Source organism: Crocuta crocuta, unplaced genomic scaffold (assembly GCF_008692635.1).
Source record: "Crocuta crocuta isolate KB4526 unplaced genomic scaffold, BGI_CrCroc_1.0 scaffold452, whole genome shotgun sequence".
Lineage (NCBI taxonomy): Eukaryota > Metazoa > Chordata > Mammalia > Carnivora > Hyaenidae > Crocuta > Crocuta crocuta.
In genome coordinates, this window is record NW_027528851.1 from 154830 (window position 1) to 179556 (window position 24727).

The 24727-nt window shown below is 35.2% G+C and overlaps 1 protein-coding gene across 1 annotated transcript in view; it reads right to left on the minus strand.

Moving 5' to 3' along the window:
* Window positions 1-24727, minus strand: part of CFTR (CF transmembrane conductance regulator) — a 164685-nt gene that overhangs the window by 126554 nt on the left and 13404 nt on the right. The window contains exons 2-6 of the mRNA XM_077756020.1: window positions 19737-19847; window positions 16219-16327; window positions 4627-4842; window positions 1447-1536; window positions 429-592 (exon numbers count right to left, since the gene is read on the minus strand). Of these exons, the coding sequence (XP_077612146.1) occupies window positions 429-592; window positions 1447-1536; window positions 4627-4842; window positions 16219-16327; window positions 19737-19847 (690 nt within the window). The remainder of the gene's footprint in view (window positions 1-428; window positions 593-1446; window positions 1537-4626; window positions 4843-16218; window positions 16328-19736; window positions 19848-24727) is intronic.

Genomic DNA, 24727 nt, shown 5'->3' on the forward strand with positions numbered 1-24727 from the left:
AAAGAAACTCTATAGATTGATAAACCAAAAAATGTCTCTTAATACACTGAGTATTATTTACACAATTAAAATAACTCCTCTTTAGGGCGCCTGGGTGGCTTAGTCGGTTGAGCGTCCGACTTTCGCTTAGGTCATGATCTCGCAGTTCATGGGTTCAAGCCCCGCGTCGGGCTCTGTGCTGACTGCCAGCTCAGAGCCTGGAGTCTATTTCAGAGTCTGTATCTCCCTCTCTCTCTGATCCTCCCCTGCTCACCCTGTCTCTCTCTTTCTCTCCTAGAAATAAATAAAACATTAAAAAAAAAAATAACTCCTCTTTAGTGACACGCAGGAAATAGATCCCAGTTGAGTAAATAGAGCAGTTCTGGTTTTACAAGGCTTTTTGAATATCTAACTTTAAGCCCTTCCAAGCTATGTAACTAGAGTGCTACCTGTATTTCATCATCATTCTTCCAAGCCCAGCTTGAAAAAGGGCAATGACTATGAGGAAAGCAAGACCACAGAAGGCAGAGGCCTGTAGCAAATCCCAGAGCAGCCCCATGAGGAGTGCCACTTGTAAAGGAGCGATCCACACGAAATGTGCCAGTGCAAGTCCCTGCAAAAAATTAAAAAAAAAAATCACAGTGGAAACCAGTGACAAGCAAACAAGTCTAGATGGGAGAAATTGAGCACAGCGAGCTTATCCAATCAAACACATCATGGCTCCCAGCATGCTAAAATCAATGTGTTTGTTACATGAAGCACATAGCAGTGTGCTTAAACATTCTACAAATAAACTAGGAATTCCCAAGGAACAAATTTCAAGTTCTTGCATTTTCAAGGGTGTTTTTATTCAGTGGGATTAAGATTAAATATATTAAGTATCATGTCAGGGACTTATTTTAAATAACTTACTTCTATTTGGATAAAGCAAGAGCCATGGTATAAACATATAAGTACAGAAGCGTTTCCAAAGGCTCAATGTAACAACTCCATCACCTGACAAAATATTCAGAGTAAATGCATGCTCAATTCATTAGTAATTTATGTAGCACCTGCTGCGGATTTAACACCATGCTACATACTGAAAATGCTATGATAAATAAAACACATTATCTGTCCTCAAAGATCTTGCAATTATTTGTGTCATAAGACAGCAATGAATAAGAAGTGCTCAGAGTATCATATTCAGCCAAAGTAAATAACCAATTTAAAGTATTAAAAGAAAACAAGATCTGATTTAAAAAATGAATTTTGAAAAACCTCATTAAATACACAGTAAGCTGAGATATCTTTGCATTGGCTGGCTCCGTAAGACCCCAAATGGCACTGGACTATTCAACCCAACCTTGCAGAAATAGGGAAGGTAGGGATATCTATGATTTAGCCACATATTACTGTTAACTGACCCAGAAAACCCTTGGGGTTGTATGATTTATAACAATAATGCATAAATCAGCAGGTACATACTTCATCAAATTTGTTTAGGTTGTTGGAAAGGAGACTAACAAGTTGTCCAATACTTATTTTATCCAGAACACGGCTTGACAGCTTTAAAGTCTAAAAGGAAAATGGGAAGTTTGATGATGTTGACAGAAGACAAAAAGAATATTTATAAATAACATTATAATACAGCTGAAGAATTATATCACTATGCATGAGTTTTTAAGTAAAGGTAATGAAAATTATTTTATGTTCATCTAGCTTAGGATCTTCTCTGATTTCTCTTCACAAAATGTATTATATTGGCATGCCTATAGTTACTTTATTTTCTAGCAACTAGATAGTAACAACTTTCTACTCCAAAACAGTAATTATATTACACTTAAATATCCATTCATATAGTGTGGAGATTTTGGTGGGTTTTGGTTTGTTTTTATAGGCAGCAAAATTTGAGATTAAAGCCTATAATCTTATAGTAACTCTATTTTTCTACAGTAGAGTCCTATAGTAATTCTACTGAATAAAATTACAATTAAAGTCAATAAAAGTATATTAGGAATAATTGAATCATTAATGACTGAAAGATTAACAATGCAAAATCCTTAAATATTACATAGAAAAAATATATCCCAATACACAAATAGAACTGTTAAGTAGATAAATTAATCATAATTATGAAAGATCACAGTTACATGTTGCCTGTAAATTTTAATAAGAACTGATTAGCCCTTAGATGCCTTTGATTGGAGAGTACCCATCCAGTATTTGTTTCAAATGAATGTATATGCAATGAGCACTTATGAGAAGCAAATCACTGGATTCAAGGCTTCAGGGATTATTGTTAGGATTTATTAATACATATTTCTTGCCTCAGGGTAAGCTAGTACATACAGTAACTAAATTTGATATGATAAATGAGTTAAAGGGAGCAGAATACAACAGGGTGGTTAAGAGAAAGTTCACATACCTGGTTTCAAAACCTGGGATTTTATTGAGGAGGTAAAATTTAAGATGGGTGTGGAATAATGGACAAAATTTAGAGAAGCATAGATGAAGAAGGAATCAAATAAGTTAATTCTAAAACACTATTAGAGCAATATAAGAGGGAAAACTGCACCAAGCTGGGTTACACACTCCTCATTAACAGACTTCATCTGTCTCAGGCATGCATAGTAAGCACTCAGTGAAGATTTGTTCATTTTTGTTATTATCTCTATTTTCTTGAAATCCATAGGCACAGATAAATTTAGTTCGTATTTAGATTATTTTCTTGTATTTTTACATTTCTAATTTAAGCACAGTTGACATATAATATTGTGTTAGTTTCAGGTATAAAACATAATGATCTTACACTTATATAATGTATTTAGATTCATTATTTAAAATATAGTTTGAATGTATCATAGTTGCAGATTTTGGAACAAAGCAAAACAGTGCTGTATTACAAAATTTGGGGTACTGTAAGGAGAATTAGTGGCTTCCTGCCACGTAGATGGAGCTGCCAGTATGGGAGCAGTTTACTTTAGGCTCCTTTAACCATGTGAAGATACAACTGAATTCTCTGGTGATGACACCAATGCAGGCCAATAACTGTGGCTAGTGGTGTAAACAAACCAGGTAATAACACAAATACTCAAAAATGAGAGCAAGGACAACAATAGTTTATAACTTTTCATCAGTGTGTTCTGGGTCTGAAAGCACATATACTGCTGTATTTGTGCTACATGTTATACATGAATTTACAAATAACCTTCTCCTTCTTTGATCTCCCATCCCCTTTAGCCCGGAGTACTTCATACCTTTCTCCTCCTATATAATACAATTCACCTTCTTTTATTTTCCCAGTACTTTTCCCCTCTCATTTTTGGAAAAACCTCCATTTCAAGGACTATAATTTACCCATTTCAGAAGCTTTGAAGCTTTTGCATAGCTCTCTATACCTTTTAGGTCTTAGTTTTGTAAAATATTTTATCCATAAAACAGGTATAATGGTTCTTAACACAGAGTTTTGGAGAAGATCAAATGAGATAATATACCTAGTTAACTTAGAAGCTTATTTATGTTCACCCCTATTACTTACAATTATAATAATATGCACTTTCAATAAATATTTTTAAACTGAATTGAGCCTTCTTTGATATCCTTGCTATGCAATTCTACCTTCCAAATAATACCTAATGATTTAATGACTTAAATAAAATTTCTGGATCAAAACAAAATTTTTGTTGATTTACTACTTGTATTTTCCTGGTACTTGGTTAAACTGATGATATTGGAGCTGAGGTGATCTGACTAAACTGTGGACTCTATTTTTTTTCATGTGCATTCATAAAAGTCTGTTTTGAACAATACAGTATAATTATCAAGGTTTTATGACACAACTGACCTTGCATATATATTAAGGAAGTGTTATGGGTTATTTGCAGAGGTAATTTCAGATCCAGTCTCTTACAAGCCAAGTATATAAAGTTTTTACATGGGGGAAGAAAAAGAGGAGGTGGGTAAAGCAATACCCAAATGATTCACCTAAAATACCTTTACCGTAAAGACTTGGTAGACCCAAGCAATCACACATGGCCTGGAAAGCACATGTCACTGAAATGATATTAAATTGTGTTTGTAAGGTAGGAAGTCTTCATCTGCATTCACCTAAATCATGCTTCTGCAACTCGAACTCTTGTCTGGATAATGCATACAGAAAAGTAGAGAAGGTTCTTATGGTTGTAGTGCATGCGCTGTTAAAAAAATGTTTAATTTGCAGGATTCAAAAGATGACAAAATTACTGTGTCACAACTAATTAAAAGCAGGAACTGTTATTGTTTGGATTATCAATAACAATTACATACTATACTCTTGTTACTGAATGTAAAGATATACGGCATTTTACCACAAGATGACATTTTGTCACTGACTTTTACACAGATGGCAAGTATCATTTTAATGGGGAGCCATAGACTCCAAAACATGATGACATGACTAGTGTTAAAAAATGAAATCCATAACTTAGGGAGTTTACAGAAGATGCTCACTAATTATTAGCTGAAATGAACTGAATTAATTACCAAGGAAAATTAGAAACATTAATTAATGCTGCCATTTAGTTAACAGGCATACACAATTGATTTCAGTACTTATCCCTTATGTGTATCAACATGACATTTAAAACATGTTGCATGTAGCATGGAGACTATGCAAGAAAGCATTACCTTCTTATAAATCAAACTAAACATAGCTATTCTTATCTGCATTCCAATGTGATGAAGGCCAAAAATGGCTGGGTGCAAGAGCAACGTCCTCATGACAAAGAGAAGGCATAAGCCTATGGCTAGGTAAATCGCAATGGAGCGTTCTGCCTTGTTATCTGGATCATAGGAAGCTATGATTCTTCCCAGTAAGAGTGGCTGGACTGATTTGGTGACTTCCTGAAAAGAGGAAAAACCAAGAAATTAGATTTCATTTCCTTTGTATAAAACGGCCCCACAATTTCAACAAAAAAATTTTCATCTCTAGAGAAGGATTTAAAATGGGCTAACACAGAGGGCTCCATCATATGTAAAACTCTTGATGTTATTTTCATTGTTATACTTTGAAATAAGATTTGATTTTTGGTTAGAGCAAAATCATTTGGAGACAGGTTTATGTATAAGGTATTTTTGACTGAAAAGTGAATAGTGGCCATAGAGTAAAGGTGTGGTTTCTGGAATGATGTATTAATCAGTAATATGTACATAGCACTGAAAAGTTTATGAACTATTGTCATTTGATTTTCACGACAGTTTTAAGATTCAGAGTAGCATTATTATTTCCATTTTGCGGATGAAGAAACTAAGGCCAAAGACACCAAGTGACCTGATGTGACTTCAAAATAGAACTTTAGAAAGTGCTTGGAGTAGTGGCATTTTTTCCAGAATGAACACAGCTTCTCAAGGCAACCACATAAAGAGGAGCTGGCAACAGGAGGAAGGAGCATGCAGGCACTGGTGGCATTTAAATTCAGCCACTTCCACATCTGGTCTCATGCCCTTCCTAGTCTAGAATGGGTATGGACTTCAGGGAAGCAGTGTTACAGCAGCTTCAGCCTCAGGCCAGTTTCCAATGATTCATCAACTCTTCAAAGGCCTGTGATTAACACTGAAGGACCAAAGTTGTATTTTCCAAATGCATCTAATCAGGGTCCTCAGTTAACTACTAAATCAAATTGTCCATCAAATCCATTACCACTCCTCCTGAATATATAGGAAGAGATCTGAATACAAGAAGTCTAACTCTTCTCCGTCTTATTAAGTTGTTTTCAACAGAGAAAGACACAAAAACTCCCCGGTCTTGTTTTAGGATGGACCAGTAAAATGGGAACCTGAGGTTAAACCCTGCAAGGACTTAGTGATGTTAGGCTAACTGATTCCATTTCAAAGGTATATTTTCCAGCCAGACTGGTACCACAGCATTGTTCAGTTTACTCCCCTTCAACCCTTATAGTGTTTCTTTTTCCCCTTTCTCTACAATCTCTTTTCTAAACTGCAAATGCCCAATACCACAAGCCCTCTTATTCTCAACAAATGAAAATGCCTTTTTCTATTAAGTTCATCCCCATTAGGAATCCTAACCTATATAGAGCTGTCATTGATTGATCAGTAGCTGCTCATTCTATACTTTATATTCAGTATTTTATTTCAAATGAACTATGTAGACTAAGGCTCTGAATATAAGAAATGGGTCAAACATTTTTTAAAAGTTTCCAGACTAATCACAAAGTAGGGTTGTAGTTTTCTCATCTCACATTAGCCATATTCAAACCTGTATTCAGACAGACGAGTATGGAAAAGAAAATCACTAACCTATCTGCATATAACATGTTAATAGTTTGCTCTATCTGCTGAAGAGCATTTGTTTTTTAAAAAGTAAAGAAGTGCAGCGGCGCCTGGGTGGCTCAGTCAGTTAAGTGTCCAACTTCAGCTCAGGTCATGATCTCACCATTCGTGGGTTCAAGCCCCACGTGGGGCTCTGTGCTGACAGCTCAGAGCCTGGAGATGGTTTTGGATTCTGTGTCTCCCTCTCTCTCTGACCCTCCCCTGCTCGTGCTGTCTCTCTCCCAGAAATAAATAAAAATTTAAAAAAAAATTTTTAAGAAGTGCAGAAATTACCATTTGTTGATGTGCATCATATTGTATATGATTTGTACTTTTATTACACATGTATCCACCTTTAGAATATATAGAAAGAATTGGTTCTGAGGTTTTAAATTTATATAAATGGTATGATACTATCCTGTTTGCAACTATTCTTTACTTAACACTGTGTTTTCAACATTTATTTCCATTGATCCTTGTATATCTACCACATATGTTCTACATGCCATTCAAGATGACATCCTTGAATACATTAGGTTATATTGTCCCATTGTCTAACACTGGGTGGATAGGTTGCTTCTAAATTACTGCAGTCTGTGCAAGTGATGCTCTATTTCTTTTAAGTTTCATAGACCCATGTCAGACTTTCATAAGCAGAGATAATTTTATTTCAGAATAACTCCTTACACCAGGAAAATAAAGTCAAAATAAATCTTGGATTTGAAAATATAGGTCTGAATTTATCTGCATTACAAGTAACATTTTTCATGGTGTGTGCTTACAGTGGCAATATTTCATCCTCAAAATTACTTTTAGATCAGTATTTTATTCTATAGAATTTTTCTATAGTATGTTGCTCTTCAGAGACAGATGTCAACACCACATTTACTTTGATTTAATTTTCCATTAAGACTGGGTTTACAGTTGGCTAAATATTTGCTTTAAAAATTAGACTCCTAAATCCAAAGCATAGTTATTTTTTCTGATACAAGTACATGATTAGTTGAAGAACTTCTAAGGCTCCATTATTTTCTATGGTGTGTAGTCACTAAATTCCTCACCATCATCATCATGTCAACTTCTCTATGATATATTTTGTATGTCTTTATCCCAGGAATACTAGAATATTATTTGAGAAATATTGAGAAGATTGCTCAATATTAAGAAATCAATAGAATCCAATAGACTATAGAAGATCCTATGATTATCTCAGTAACAACTGTAATGAAATCTGATAAAACTTCAATACCAGTTTCTGATAAATGTTCTCACTATACTTGAGTATAAAGAAAAAAATTTCCTTCAAAACAACAATCAGCACTTAATAAACTCATCTTAATAAATGAATTAATAAAACTAAAAGCATTACCTTGAGGGCCACGCAAATACAAACAATAGGAATACTGATTATTAGAAAATTTAACATTTTTCTGGAACTTTTAGCTAATCAAACTCAACAAGAGAAATGATCAAGGGTATTATGAAGAAATGAAAAGTATCATTATCAGCATAGACTATGACCATCTATCTAACAAATTTAAGTGAATCAAGAGTTTCATAGGCAGAGGCTTAAGAAATAATAATACTAAGAAAATAAATTTCTATATACCAAGCATAATAATCAATTAAATATGTATCCCATTTATATAACAATTTATATTATAACATATAATATAATAATATAACAAGAGACATTATAAATACCAAAAATTAATATACATATACCTTAAAATATTTATAAACATTACTAACATGTATTTTAAAATCTTAATAAAAATATGTTATTTTAATTCAGTGGAGAAAGGCTATATTATGCAATAAATGATGAGGAAACTAGATACTCATTTTTTAAAATTAGATTTCTATTTCAAACATATACCAAAATAAATTACAAATGCATTAGGTATTTACATGTAAAAGCTGAAATACTAGACATATAAATATTTGGGTAGGAAGGGCTCTTAAAAATGTCTGATAACAAAAGTAGAAAACAAAGTAAAAGGTATATAGATTTGGCAGCAAATTTTTAAAAGTTACAACTTTTTTTGTTTTTAAATTTTTTTAAGGTTTATTTTTGAGAGAAAGAGAGAGACAGAATTCAAGTAGGAGAGAGGCAGAGAGAGAGGAAGACCAAGAATCTACAGTAGGCTCCAGGCTCTGAGCTGTCAGCAGAGCTCAATGCAGCCCAACTCATGAGCTGTGAGATCATGACCTGAGCAGACGCTTAACAAACTAAGCTACCTAGGTGCCCTAAAAGTTAAAACTTCTAATTATTAAGAAAATAAGAGATAAAAACTCACTAGAAACTAATGATAAGCTGAGGGAAATATTCTCTCATTATCAATTAAGAAAAAGACAAATAGTAAATAGACAAAAACTTGAAAAGGCAATTACATACACAAAAAGAAATATAAATGCTTAATTAATATACAAAAACTGTTTAAACTCACTAGAAACCAAAAGTAATGCAAGGAAAAATTATATTCTTTCTCACTGACCAATTTGGAAATTTTTAAAATGATAACACCTATTATTGGTGAGGGCTAAATTTTTGTACTTTAGTAGCAAGAAAGTAAAATAGTACATTTTTTCTGGAAGGCAATTTGATAATCAGGAATTCTGCTAAAATTAGCTTTTAAAGGGATGTGCACTGAAGGGCTGTTTACAATCATGAAAATTAGAAGCAATATAAATACTTAACAATGGGAAACTGATAAATTATGGTATGATATAGCCACATGATTTATTAAACAACAGGGTGACTAGGTAAAAAATCATCTAATGACATAAAAGGCATTCACAATACATTAAGAAGAGAAGCAGATTTATAACACATTATATAAAGCAATGATCCCTCTTCCTTAATAAAGTATATACTCTATTCCCATGGGAAAAAAACTAGAAGGATGAACATCAAATTTATCAGTAATTATCTGATTACTTTCATAATCATAAAAATATTTAAAAGAATAATACAATTTTGGATAGTATATTTCATATGACTTATGATAATTAATAAGTGATAAGAAGAAAACATGCATATGGAAACATAAAAGAAAGTAAACATACCCACAGATATACACTAACAAATGACTGAGCTACACAGGTACCCTATTATTTTTATTTTTTAATGTTTATTTATTTTTGAGAGAGAGAGAGAGAGAAAGAGAGAGAGAAAATGCAAGTGGGGGAGGGGCAGAGAGAGAGGGAGACAGAGCATCTGAAGTGGGCTCTGCACTGACAGCAGTGAGCCTGATACGGGATTCAAATTTATGAACCTTGAGATCATAACCTGAACTGAATTCGGACACTCAACCAACTGGGCCACACAGGAGCCCCAGTAATAGCTATCATTTATGAAGCATTTGCTATGTACCAGGATTTATTCAAGTTTAAATAATTTGCCCAGTGTCACACAGCTATTAAGTGGCAAACCTGGGCTTTGAACCAAACATTTGACTGCAAAGACTTTCTCTTTATTCATAACCATAAATCGAAATGGAAATGTTATAACATGACCTGTTTCTCTCTCAACTGACCATTAGTGCAAAGATCATGATTAGTTTAACATCAACTTAGCAAATCAACTTATAAGTTTAGATCACTGTGATTTAAGATAAACGCCACTTTTCTACGAACAATATCATGGACATATAATTTAATTTAAAAGTTTGAAGAACTCATAGTCATTATATACTTTACTATAGCCTCTTTTACTGTATACCAAGGAAACTGAGATCCAGGCAAGTTCTTTGATTTGCCCAAAGATCATAAAACAAACCTGTGGCAACAGGGCATGAGCAAGTCCTTGGGGAGTTAAGAAAAAAAAAAAACCCTCTTTGAAAAGAAAATACATACTTGAGTTCATCACTTATATTTTACTTTATTTAACCATATTTTATTCATTAGTTACTATTGGATACCTGTTAGCTACAAGAGCTAAAAATGTACCATGTTCCTATCAGGAATGGAAGTCCTAGATGCCCTCATATTCAGTTTAAGTCTTTAAAAAAATGATCACAGGGGCACCTGGCTTAGTCAGTTAAGCATCCAACTTTGGACCAGGTCATGATCTCGCTATTCTTGAGTTCAAGCCCTGCTTTGGGCACTGTGCTGACAGCTCAGAGCCTGGAGCCTGTTTCAGATTCTGTATCTCCCTCTCTCTCTGGAGCCTGTTTCAGATTCTGTATCTCCCTCTCTCTCTGACCCTCTCCTGCTCATGCCCTGTCTCTCTCTCAAAAATAAGGAAACATTAATTTTTTCCATAATAAAAAATATGATCACAAATAATTCCTAATTTACAAATCAATTTTGTTCCAAAATTTCATGTGGAAGAACAGGAGATGCATTTGGTTTTAGATACAGTATACTACTGGACATGGCACTGGATTCCTAGGATAGCCTTCAAAATATATATACAACTAAATGCTCTTGGAACACCATTTTGCTCAAATTATACATAAAAACCCAACCAACCTGTGTGACAAATTTTCTACAGAAAAAGATGTAGAATCTGCCTCTGCTGCAATCTTGGAAGAGAAATAGAGTGTCTCTTAGCCATATCTTTGCCCTCTCCATGACTCCTGTCATTTGCTTCCCTCCAGTGGAGTCCTGAGAGTGGCGCCGGTGGAAGACACGGAGAGTTAACACTAGTTACTTTGGGATTTCCCAATAAACCCTTAGCTATTTTTTTCCTCTCAGTGGGATTCTCATCACTTATTCAAGGGCTCCTTGGCCCTGATGAATCTGCCTACTTCTCTTTTCACAAATATTCCTTCTACCAAGGCTTTCTCTTCTCCCACAACCCTGCTAAGCCTTCACCTGAGAGTTTTTAGAAATGCAGAATTTCAAGGTCTCACCAGAAACCTCCTAAATTGGAAACTGCATCTTAGCCTAGATCCCTGGGTCACTGGTATGCATCTTAAAGTTTGAGAAACCCTGTTCTTCTGTCATTAAAAGAGTTAATACTCATTTTTATATGCTTTTCAATTTTTTTGTATTATCATTAAGAAAAATTCCAACTAAAACACTATCTCAATGTGGGCCATTCTAGCAAAAGTCAGATGCATTTAGTGATAATGTTGGCCCTTATCTACCTGAATTAGAATCACCTGGGAACTTAAATGAGCCTACTATTATCCCAGGACCCATCTCAAATCACATTATCTGGGGTGGGACTGGATACTTTAAAGAGTAATACAGAAATTCCTTATGTTTCAAAGAAGTCTAAAGCCAAAGAACTTCCAACTCTTGTCACAGGGCTGAGGGAGGATGTAGATTGCCTTCATTCAGGTAAACGGCACAAGGAAGTGTGTGTTAGAGATGAGGGTTCTAGTAGCGAGTAGAAATTGAATATAGGGTGACTTTAGGGAATACACCATGCAAGTCACTGCTGGTGTTAGAGAAGCCGCTACATATGGGGAGAGGTAGGGATGGGAAGGAAGAGGAGAAAGAGTACCTACCTTAACAGACATCTAGAAGAAGGGGATTTGCTGGAGATAGCTGTCCTTAAGTAGCCAGTCATGTGAAAAAGACATACATAAGTCAGAGCCTACGTCAGGGACCATCTGTGGGCAGAATTACCCAAAACACTCTTCCTTCCTTAGCAGTAGACTTGTATTCAAGTGCCTATTCAATTTCTGTCAAAACATAAGTATCAGGGGTGCCTGGGTGGCTCAGTCAGTTAAGCATCTCTTGATTTTGGCTCAGGTCATGATCTCACAATTCTAAAATAGAGCTCTGAATCAGGCTCCATGCGGAGTATGAAGCCTACTCAGGATTCCCTCTCTCCCTGCCTATCTGTTCCTCCCCAACTTGCACATGCTCGCTCGCTCTCTCTCTCTCTCTTCCTCCCTCCCTCCCTCAAAAATCAATAAATAAACAATAAAAAAAAGCTGAGACAAAGATCTTTGGCAATATAGACCACAGGACTTGAGAACTCTAGGACTTGAGAACTAGGACTTCACCTTTATGTCCTTAACCTTCTTGGGGTTTAATGAATATAAGAGGTTTGACCCAAGTTGTACTGACATGCATCTCACTTTGATGATGGCAACATGCCCAGAGCTGACTAGGAATCAAGAAGGGATAACAATATTCTCTCAGCAATCTGCTTACAGTACTCCCCACAGTTGGCTTGCTTCTCACTATCCTTAACTGACTCTCATGCTCAGTTTTTCAACAGCCAGTTTCCCTTCTCTGCTAGGAGTCTTAAATGTGAAAGACCATGTTGTATCTGGCTGCTGAGTCAGATGGAGAAAAAACAAGTACATCGTTAATGATGAGAGGCCATAGCTAATATGATTTAAAATTACATCAGCCATTGTAGAGAGACAAGCTCCTAGATGATGGCATTTCCTTTTTTTCTTAACCTTTCACAGTCAAGAGCAAATCTTACAGCACTTTTTCTATCAGTCCTAAAAACAACCGAATACTCTTTATATCACAATTATCTTGATTTAGAGGGACTAAGAGTGTACAGGACATTTTGAAAGCACATCCACCTTTTAGCAAAAGTAGTGTTCTAGCAATTTTAAGAATGCTCACTCATTTAATGGATTGAAAAATCCCCAAGCTGATGCACGCAGAGGAAAAAAACATACCCAAAAAGAATACCATGACTATTAAGGCATTGGTATAAGCTGTTTCAAAAGGTAGAGATAATAATGACTACATTTTCTACCCGTCTTTCTTCTGTAAGTTACAAAAAGAATAGAGAAAAGAGATTAGGTATGCTGAAAAGCAACACTCATCTTAATGACCACATGGTTATTAAGTCTTTAAGACTTACAGTGTTTAACATTTTCACTACTTAAAACTTCACAACCTTAGCAAGGCCTTTTCTCTGTGACAAGTGTGAGAAACCTCCAGTCTCACCACACCTGTACCATTGCCATGTAAATTTTCCTCTCCATGCCTTCCCACCGCACACATTTCCCCTGCTTTTCCCATCAGTTCTTTTCCTCACCAGTATTCTGTTGGTTATCAGTAGTAGGTAAGCTGGAGGAAGTAAACTTTGCCCTTCCAATATGCTGACAGTCCCACACCTGCAGTCCAGGGCTCAGGTTAGCTGGAGCTAACCCTCACTCCCTCATCCCTCACTCCTACTCATGGGTAATTAATACACCACGAAAACCCTTAAGATTCCCTTTGTGGGGATATGTTTAAGCTTGAGAAGTTTAAGAATAAGTCCTTCTCCACACCGATGCCATTCTTCTACCCCTTAATTTTGTTTATAAGTTTGACCCTTAACGATACTGGCCCTTGGGTAGATTTGACACAGTTCCTTCTGGAGTATAAGTAAGGGAAAATATTCTAGTTGGTTCCCCTATCCTGTTTCCTACTGAGAACTTTCTTCAGATTTGCCCCTGAAGTGACCCTCGAAGAATCCTCAGCCTTTAAGCTTATGTTAACCTGTGTCTCCTGGGAAGATGCAAAGAAAACTCGGCAGACCCAAGACTGGTTACTGGAGACATCATTCTGTTGAGGACCTAAATGCAATCATTACAAATATAATTATGTAACAATTATAATCTGATATTGTGGAAGGATCATAGTCTTTAGGGCTAAAGAGACCTATCACTCAAATCTACCATATGTGTACCTCTGGGAAGTTTCATAATTTCCTTCTCTGTTTATAAAAGATAATAACATCTGATCCATGGAGTTAACAGAAGAATTCAGTAATACAATCTGCATAAAGGGCTTAATGCTGAATCTTGAATAGATTAGGTACAATAAATATTAAATGTAATAAATAGTAAACTATATCATGCTGGGTTTTTTGTTTCCTTTGGTTTTGTACACATGATCAAAAAAAACCCATTTGATAAATATGTTCGTGTATCACCTTAACTTTCACATTTAAGTGAGTGCTTTTGTTCTCATGAAACTTCGATGCTGCTGAATAAATTATTTCACAGGCCAGGCAGAGCATAAAAGGGGCTCAATCATTAGGATGTAATATTACTCAGTATTAATCAGTGGAAACTGTGTGATGGAGACAATGACTGAAGAGAATTTTCAGATTCACCACAATCTCAACCATGACATAACAATTGTTTGAAGTGTCATTCACTTCAATCAACAATAACTTACTGAGAATGTTACATTTTTATATTTGATCAGAGGGAATTGTACTTCTATACCACAACTCAAATACACACACTATAGTCATTAAAACAACTAACAAATATTTTTTAATCAAGTCAAATAGAGCCAGAAGCTGTGGATAAAAGTGTTTCCCAAAGTCGTGAGTACCTCACTGAGAAAAATCATCTCAAAGTCATCTTAAAAGATAATTAATTCTTGAGCTGCCTTACTCATATTTATGAATAAGATATTTCCCTCCTCCAAACTGTTGTAGGTTTCTATAGGAATAGACAGAGAGACAGATAGACAGATAAATGGACAGATACATTGACAGATGGATAGATATAAACGGATGGATAGATGGATGGATGGGTGGATGGATGACAGATCAATTCAAAAGCCAGAAGAATTTTTCCAGGTGATTGTCAAGAGCATTACAAAACATTTTGGACCTAAATGTGACCATCTTTGTTAAGATAATTTTTAAATGTATTTTTCATGGTATGTACAAACTACAAATCCTTAAAAACATGGAACTTGACACTACAGCACTGCTAACTCTGTAATACATGGAGATTAATACGAATACAATATATGTGAATCAAGATGGTACTTATCCCAAAGCAAATACTGGGCATAGCCTTTAACTTAAAGAAAGGCTAAATAAGTTTTCAACTTGTCATGCCTTTTACAGGTTACAAATAAGGATTTGAAATGCTGCTGCGGTGATGTAAAAAGTAATAGATTTGAGTCACATTTAATAGCAGCTGGCAAGCATCCCAGACTGCATTTAAAGCCAGGGACTTTCAGGTACAGAGTTCTCTTCCCACTGATGAAAACACAGGAGATTGAGAAAATATTCTGCAAGAGTACCTCACTGCCAAACTTTAAATTTTGCTATTTTTCCTGGAAATTCAGCATGCATGCAGGTATGATTTCAAAATATTACATTTATTCATATGAATAATTGGCTAAATTTGGCCTAATTCTGACAATGTGTCTTGAAATCCTACTGTAAAATACAGAAAAAAAAAGCATCAACAATCTCCTGTACTAGTAAGATAATGTGATTTGGGATCATAATAGAAAATGAATATTTTAAAAGAAATTTACTTTTACTGAACTTATTTATTTATTGTTGAACCCAATTTATTTTTAAAAACATTTTTAATGTTTATTTTTTTTTTGAGGGGTCAGGGAGGGACAGAGAGAGGGAGACACAGAATCCAAAGCAGGCTCTAGCCCTGAGCTGTCAGGACAGAGACCGATGTAGGGCTCAAATTCACAAACTGCGAGATCACGACCTGAGATGAAGTCAGACACTTAACTGACTGAGACACCCAGGCGCCCCCTCCCCCCGTCCTTTTTTTTCTTTAAATTTTTTTTAATGCTGAATCCATTTTATTTATTTATTTTTTTAAATATTTTTATTTATTTCTAGGAGAGAGAGAGACAGCGTGAGCAGGGGAGGGTCAGAGAGAGAGGGAGTCACAGACTGAAACAGGCTCCAGGCTCTGAGCTGGCAGTCAGCACAGAGCCCGACGCAGGGCTCGAACCCACAAACCGCGAGATCATGACCTAAGCGAAAGTAGGACGCTCAACCGACTAAGCCACCCAGGCGCCCCCGCTGAATCCATTTTAAATTGCAGGTTGCCACCTGTGTTTCAGGACATCTTAATTCATTTTTACTTGTCTCTACTAGAGTTTTAGTGTTTTCTTTGTATTTGGAGTTGAATTAGTCCTCTTACCTGAACATCAGATTACCCTAGTCATAAAATGAATATAATTACTTTAGATTAATAAAATAATAACAATGAACATACTTATTATCTATAATGAATTTACAAATGAGATCCTTACCCCTAAATATAATAAGATTCCATAGAACATAAATCTCCAGAAAAAGCATCGTCGAAGGGCATTAATGAGTTTGGGGTTCTTCTTTGATGCCAACTCTCTGTCCCATTCTCTGCAAAAGAATAAAAAGTGGGACCAATAAGTTGCATGTGCAAATATTTGAGTTGTTTTATTTCCCTTAACATAGTTTTATTCTCACAAAGACATTCAAGGAGATTAACACAAGTGACTAAAAAGACAAAACAAAAAAAATCCTTGTGGAGACCTTCCAACACCAACACTCAGTCAGATATTTGGCAGAATTTGATGCTTCACCATATATCAGTTTTCAAAGAGTTGACTTCATGACAAAGCCAGATTATATGTATTAAAGAAAGGTCTTGGGCTTCTTAAAGCAGTGCAAGAGGTGGACAAGTGAAGTATGACTCATGAATATACATTACTATGCTTGGGACAGAGTGAAAAATAAACAAAAATGTAACTTTCTTCCCCTTCACCTTTTGATCTTTACTTGTTTATGAACTGTAGTAGGTTTTACAAAATTGAGCTGTCAAAAAACAACAACATAAAAAGTTAGGTCATTTTTTCTGTAATTTAACATTAGAAGAGCTTGTCTAAAGGGCTTTTACTCTTGAAAACTGAGAACAAACTGAGGGCTGATGGGGGTGGGGGAGAGGGGGAGGGAGGTGATGGGCATGGGAGGAGGGATGGGCACTTGTGGGGATAAGCACTGGGTGTCATATGGAAACCAACTTGACAATAAACTATGAAAGAAAAAAAATAAAAAATAAAGGGCTTTGTTTTTATTTTTATTTATTTATTTATTTATTTTAAAATGTTTATTTATTTTTGAGAGACACAGAGACAGAGTGTGAGCAGGGGAGGGGTAGAAGACAGGGAGGCACAGAATCCAAAGCAGGCTCCAGACTGCGAGCTGTCAGCACAGAGCCCAACAAGGGCTCAAACTCATGAACCATGAGATCACGATCTGAGCCAAAGTTGGGCGTTTAACCAACTAAGCCACCCAGGCATCCCCAACCTCTCTTTCAAAGAAAGAATGGGTCAGATGAGAAAGTCAGGAAAGAGAGGCAGTACATAGATCATACATATGGTTTCAAGGTGGGAAGAAGAGGTCAGCAGGAAGTCATAGGAAGATGCCATTTTATTTAACATTAAGAGACCTCTCGCGACCCTGATCAATGTGATTTTGGCAACATGGTAGATGTGAAAACCATATTTCAGAAAGCTGAGATGAAAAGGAAAAGTGAAGTGGAGAGATAAGGAGAGCAGAGAAATGTTAGCTGTGAAAAAAGAAGAAGGAAAAAAATGTAGCTGCAACCTAAGGAAAGGCAAGGTGGGAGAATTTATTTTAATGGATGCGATTTGAACAATTTATAGCCCAAGAGGAATTAGCAGGGAGAGGCGGTGGTGTGATTTCAGCAGCACCATAAGAGATGCAGTAAGAATTCCAAACACTGAGAGTTAAATCATAAAGCAAGAAGCTCTATGCTTATCAAGTTTGTAGCTTCTCATGGAATGGGTGTGCAGTTTGCACATAGGAGTGATATAGAGGGTTCAATGCCACAGCCACAAACTGAGCCAGATGGGCCAGTGTGCCTCAATTACATGGTAACCATCGAAGGACCTTTGTCACAAGGAAGTTATGAAATGTGGGGCCAGGTCACTTCCCAAGGGTGCAGAGGTACAAAGTACTATATATAAATGGTATGTCACTCTTCCAAAATGTTTCAATAAATTCTAAATAACAATTTTATTTAAAAAATAAACAGGGTGAAAAGACATACAAATAAAATTCATAGACTTATGCTGGCCCAGAGTTGTTGAATTGAAAAAAAAAAAAAAAGGTATCTTTTTAATTGAATTGATATGGGGAATACAATAAAAACAGGAAAAAAAATCTTAGGCCAGATAATCCTACAAATTCAGGTGTCCTCTATACGGCCATAAATAAAAATGTATCTGGTGTACACATTTTTTTTAACCTAGCCCTTCCTTGATTAATCTTTCCCTCAGTATCTATTCAGAATTTAGATATTCATTATCTACTGCTTTACTATGAAATTGCTAGTATACCTACACTGTATTGTGTTTACACATTTTATCTCTGCAACAGTGTTACAGGTTTTCATATAACGTTGGTCATTACACATTCAATTATCATTCATTTAGCAAATATTTATTGAACATGTGCCAATTCTAGGCACTTGGGATACATCATAAATAAACCAAACCAACCAACCAGCAAAAATATCCTTGTTTTCATGGCACTTATACACACTAAGTGCTCAGTAACAGGAATTGGTCCTTGATCTTGGAAATATGAATCTATTATTCCCACTAACCTAATTCTTTGAATAAAATCAAGAAAAATAAGGCTGAATATCTTACTTTGCCTTGAAAATATTTTTTACAGGGAAATTAGTTTAATGAAAATAAGATACACAAATTATGAGTCTCAACTTTTTTATTTTGAGGCAATAATTTAGTAGCTACTTTTTCTTTTTTCTTTTCCTTTTCTTTCTTTTTTTCCTTTGGTCTAAGGTCTAGAGTCTAGGATTTTTCACATTTGGCCAAGGACAAAGGGCTCTTTTATCTGTGGTTTGTAAAGATCTGAGCAAAGAGTTCTAAGGACCCACTGCATGGAGGAATCTGGTCTGAGAGAATAAAACCAGCACAAGCAAATGCCACTAAGTGGCATTTGAGTCTCTGGTTGCACTGAGTCTGTAAGGCCAGTTCTCTACCTTGGCCCCTTCACACAGGTAGAATACAGGAGCCAACAAATTCCCTCTATTTACTTAAGCCAATTAATTGGGTTTATGTCATCGGCAATCAAAAGGATTCTAAGTAATACTCTTAGAACGGGGAACCCTGAGGACTTATCTATGGGAAGCACTGAATCTGGGGAGGCCACAAGTACAGATCTGCATTAGAATTGGGGCTCTGTCAAGTCATTAGCTGGAAAATTCCATCATCTCTCCAAGCCTCTATGTGCTCTCTGCAAGATAAAGATAATGACGCTTTCCTCCAAGATCTGAGAGGAGATACTTTACCTAGCATTCAATACATACTCAAAAATATGAAAGTTTTACATTTCTTTGATATTCAATAGCCATTACCTTAAGATTTCCAAGTATGTACATTTGTATTCATATATTAAGATTTGGGAGGCCAACAGACACAATTTGCTTCATAGATGTTACTTTAGTCTTCACAAAACCTACTTAATGTTCTTTAAAGACAGATGTTTCAGAATTATTTTTCAGAAAAAAAAGTCATTTATCAGGAAAATGGTTAGCTTTTCAACCCTTCATTGTTTAATTTTTAATTGATCAAGATTTCAGCAAGAAAATAAGATGCTCTTGTTTTAAATATGTCATTTTAAGAATTAAGATATCTAAAATGTTAGTTCTCTATTCTCTAGAGTATTAATATTAATAATTAATAATAATTAATTGTATTAATTTCTCTCTTCAACTAATGGACAGTGTGTATGAATGTACCTTTCCAATTTTTCAGATAGATTGTCAGCAGAATCAGCAGAAGAGATGTGATATATGTCTGACAATTCCAGGCGCTGTCTGTACCCTTTCTTCAAAATTGGGCTGGTCCAACTAAAACAAAGAGAAAAGGGACAAATGTAAATATCCATGTGACCTGGTCTCCAACATAGATGGAATTTGATACTTGGTTTTTCAACATTTATTTATTTTTGAGAGACAGAGTATGAGCAGAGGACGGCAGAGAGTGAGAGGGAGACACAGAATGCAAAGGAGGCTCCAGGCTCTGAGCTGACAGTACAGAGCCTGATGTGAGACTCAAACCCACGAACCATGAAATCATTACTTGAGCCAAACAAAGTCAGACACTTAACCGACTGAGCGACCCAGGCGTCCCAACTTTTGAGTTCTTATTAGCTTTGTTTTAATGTAACTTAATTATAAGTTTATACCATTTAATTTCTAATTCTAGTTGTACTTAACATGCAGCTCAAAAATTTCCTAAAAAGGTTAACTATCTGTACAGCCAGAAAGTGCCAGTGGCAGAAGATCACTGACTGCCAGATGGTTGAAAGATTTGGGACAAGCGTAATGGCATTGGAAACAGAAAGGAAGGGCCCTACAGAAGGTTTAGTAAAAAAGAAAATATACTCCATCTATCTATAAATATTACATGTTCAGTATGTTTGAAATTATTAAATTATGATACTAAATTTACAAATAAACAGAACTTTACTATCTGTAAATTCCAAATATTGTTAAGGAAATTGTAGGAAAGTAAAAAAAATAAATCTTTTCATCTCTTTCAAAAAATTAAAACCTACATCTTTTGGTCAAAGGCCTGACGACTATTTTGATAAATGAGTTTCCAGCTTACTTTAAAGTAACACTTTTATGGGCTGCCTCTATAAAAAGCTTCCTGTGTAGTCTGTGCCCATTTTATACCTTGGGCATGTTACACCTTGATATCTAGGTTTGATTATCCAGGGTTCCATAGTCTAGCATCATCAAGCCAAATATATTAGGTAGTATTTAAACTCAAGTTAGCCATTCACAATTATTAATAAAATGTAATGTTTCCTGATAAGTTTACCAGAGTAAACCCATATTTGTATCCTGAAATAGAAACTTGGCTTAAAGCAAATTATAAAAACTAAACTCAAGTGACCTTAGGCTGCCTAGCAATCAGGAGAGTTACCCTAGAGAAAAAGTTCATTCTGTGAGTTTAAACCGATAACACTGAATGAAATTTCTGCCCCAACAAGTTCTCTTATTTTGTATTTTAGAAATATAAAAACAAAGGCAAAAGAAAACAAAAAATTCCCCCAGATAACTACACTTAGACACTCTAAGAAATATTAGCTACTGTAAACTCCAGCCACCACTCCTTTTGAATAATCCTGAGTAGGTTAAACATACTTTGAATAGAATTTAAGAATGCCCAGTGAGGATTTCTACTTCCATTATTTCTTTCTTTAGAAATCAAAGAGTCTCCAAGTGGTTCTGGAAGCAAAGCAGGTGTGCCTAGAATAACCAAATGCAATAAATCCTGTTCCTTCTCCTCTTTGAATTTGTTCCCACCATCTCTTCCTCTCATCTCCAACTAACCTTATCCTCCTTTGTCCATAACCAGTCACTGTATAGTGACAGTGGACCTAAAAAATGATCTACTTAGAAAGTGTGACAGTTTCCAAAATTCTGGCTATTTCTAACAGAAACTAGCTAATCATTACTTAGTGGGTAACAGACATGCCTAAGGTAAGTAGTTCTTTATAATTTAAAAGTTGTAAAGTGATTTGGCGGGGGGGAAAGAGTCTAGTACCCAGATACACTGTTCTATTCACTTAACTATAAGACACTTCAGATTTTATTGAGGAAAGATACTATCAGTTCGTTTTAAAAAAACACACACAGAAGAAATTTGTTTTAGTTTCATTTATTAAGATAATACTTTCAATTTTTTATAGACTTATACTTTCTTAGAATGAAAATTTTTCAATCATGGCCATTATTAAAGCCTTGATTTTCATAAAACCTATCCCCCAAAACCACATAATTAAAGCTTATAATCATTTTTCCACTTGACATTTGGCTTTTATTAATCCAACAGAGACATCTGACATTTTCATGTGCTAGAATTTAAGATGAAGGTCAAGTGTCAGAACTTTTCAGTTCAAAATAATTTTCTTTGTATAAAACAATCATGCTTCCTCAGTATTTACCTTTACATTTTCTTTAATTGGCCAAATGAAATAAAATAGAAAATTCAATAAGCACTTGTTGCAGGACACTTCTCCCAAATAATGACAAATTGATACACTCAAAGACCAATAGTCTTTTTGCATGAAATAATACTTGAGGAACTAAGCAGAAATGAGTCTACACTGTTTTGTGTAGATAAATTTAAATACACCAGAGGCTTTTCATCATCCAATTTATTTACACTGAGTTGGAATTCACCCACATAATCTGGATAGTCCTAATTGAAAGAACTGTGGAAGTTCAGGCAAAGGAAAGAAGGGAAATCACTGTGATAATAAATCTCAAATTTCTGCAGCATAGCTCTACCATTTTGCTTTGTAGATTTTGTTATTGTGTTTGTTTGTTGTTATTGGGTTTTTTCTTTTTTGATAAATGGCTATGATTGGATGGATTGATTTGAGACCAGAAGTCATTCTTATCTTTATAAGGATTTAAAGAAAAAGAAGTCATACAAATAATACTTCGAATGTCACAGTTGTTTTATCAACTTGGATTTAATGCTATCCCATAGATATATTTTTCTCAGTGAATTTTAGTGAAAATAACACTTGAGAAAGTAGTTGTATCTGGCTCTCAAAAGTCCTGTGTAAAACTTGCAGTCTTCAAGAATGTACCCCAAAGTTGTAGCATTAGGGTGAGGGTCAGGTCAGTGAGTCCTTGTCCTCTGATTCCACATGCATTTAAACAGTACCTGCTGCTTATCCATAAAATGGTAAATTTATAGGCAAATAGCCACTTGAGTCAGCCTGAACACCTTTAGGAAGAATATGCTTTGCTAAAGATCAGCCATTCCTGTGTTTGAGAGTTAATTACTCATGAGGGTCTAATTTTACCAAGAGAACTGTATAAGTTCTTTCTTTTTCTCTAGATGAGTGAACAGTAAAGTAAATGCAGCCCATGAATTTCAGACAATCTGGAAAGATAATTAATTGCTGCTTAACAAAAGACCATGAGCCAATTCTGAAAAATCTTCTAGAAGTCCAGAACTCATAGCCATACAGGCATCCTAATGTAAATTAATTTAACTTCATGCTTAACGAATCCAAACATTAAATAGAAAATCTATCTGCCCTTTTGATAAATACTTCTAAATATAAGTGTATTAGGAATGTACACATATTAAGGAAATGTTAGGAAAGATTTTATTTGCTTATCTATATTACCTAATGTTTAACTATGAGGACGTATAACTTTGGAAATAAGGAGGAAGTTGTTTTTAATTAAAGAAGGTACATAGAGTTATAATCCATTACTTGTTATGGCTATCTAACATAAACTTTCTAGTCAAATGTGTTCTAACGCATAATTCTCACACAATGCTATTATTAATTTTCCATAAAATTACTTTTTTCCCCTGATATGGTTGTCTGACATACTACTTCATCATGAAGACTACAAAACTCCAGTCACCTGATTCCTATTGCAAATCTGTTACTGAAAAAACTGAATTAGTGATTGCAAGAAGAAAAAAACAACTCTAGACTCTAACCCTGTCTCTAGTATTTCCCAGTCATGTGACCTTGGAAGAGGCTCTAGATGTCTTAGCTGCTGCTGTTGCTGGAAATAACAACTACCATGACTACTTTACCTGGTTTTCATGGGGGCCAAATTCAATGTGGTCTATACTAATTACAAATACACCTTATTACATTTTTTATGTAAATTACTTGGCTTCAGTTTAAATTTCAGAGCACTAGAGTTTATTATTATTGGGATTATAACAATCATAATAGCTAACATTACTAGTTTTACCAGAGCCCTGCAAAATGCTAGATTTTTCACATACATTATTTCATCTGATCCCTGCAACAGTGCAACAGAACCCCTAGTATTATCTCCCTCTCGTAGAGTAACTGAGGATGAGGGAGTTTAAATACTTTTCCTAAAGAGTTAAAATTACAAAATAAGACTGTGACATAAGAGTCTACACTTGTATCAAATGTGCCACATTAGGACCAATTTAATAAGAAAAAGAAACAGCTTACACTTAGCTATAACAGCAAAAGCACAAGCAATGGTAGAAAAAAATAAACTGGATATCCTAAAAATTAAACAGTTTGAGGCACTGAGGTGGCTCAGTCAATTAAGCATCTGACTCTTGGTTTTGGCTCAGGTCATGATCTAATAGTTCGTGGGTTCCAGCCCCATGCTGGGATCTGCACTGACAGCATGAGGCCTGCTTGAGATTCTCTATGTCCCTCTCTCTCTGCCCCTCCCGCACTCATGCTTTCTCTGTCTCTCTCAAAGTAAATAAATTATAAAAAATCTAAACACTTTTATGCTTCAAAAGACACTGTCAAGAAAGTGGAAACCCAAAGAATGGGAGAAAAAAAATGCAAATCATATATCTGTTAAGAGTTTTATCCAAAGTAGTTAGGGACTCTTATTATTCAGTAATAAAAAGACAACCCAATTTACTCAGGGGCAAAGGATCTGAATAGACATTTCTCCAGAAAATAAATACACAAACACCCAAAAGCAAATGAAAGAATTTTCACCCTCATTCACCACTAGAAAAATGTAAATCCAAACCACAATAAGATACCACCTCACACCCACTAGGATGGTTATAATAAAAAATGCAGGTAATAATAAGTGTTAAAGAAGATGTGAAAAAATTAGAACCATCATACTCTGTGCTGGGGATATAAAAATGATACAGGAACTTTGAAAAAACAGTCTGAAAGGTCCTGAAAACATGAAACATAAAGTGACCATATGATCCAGCAATT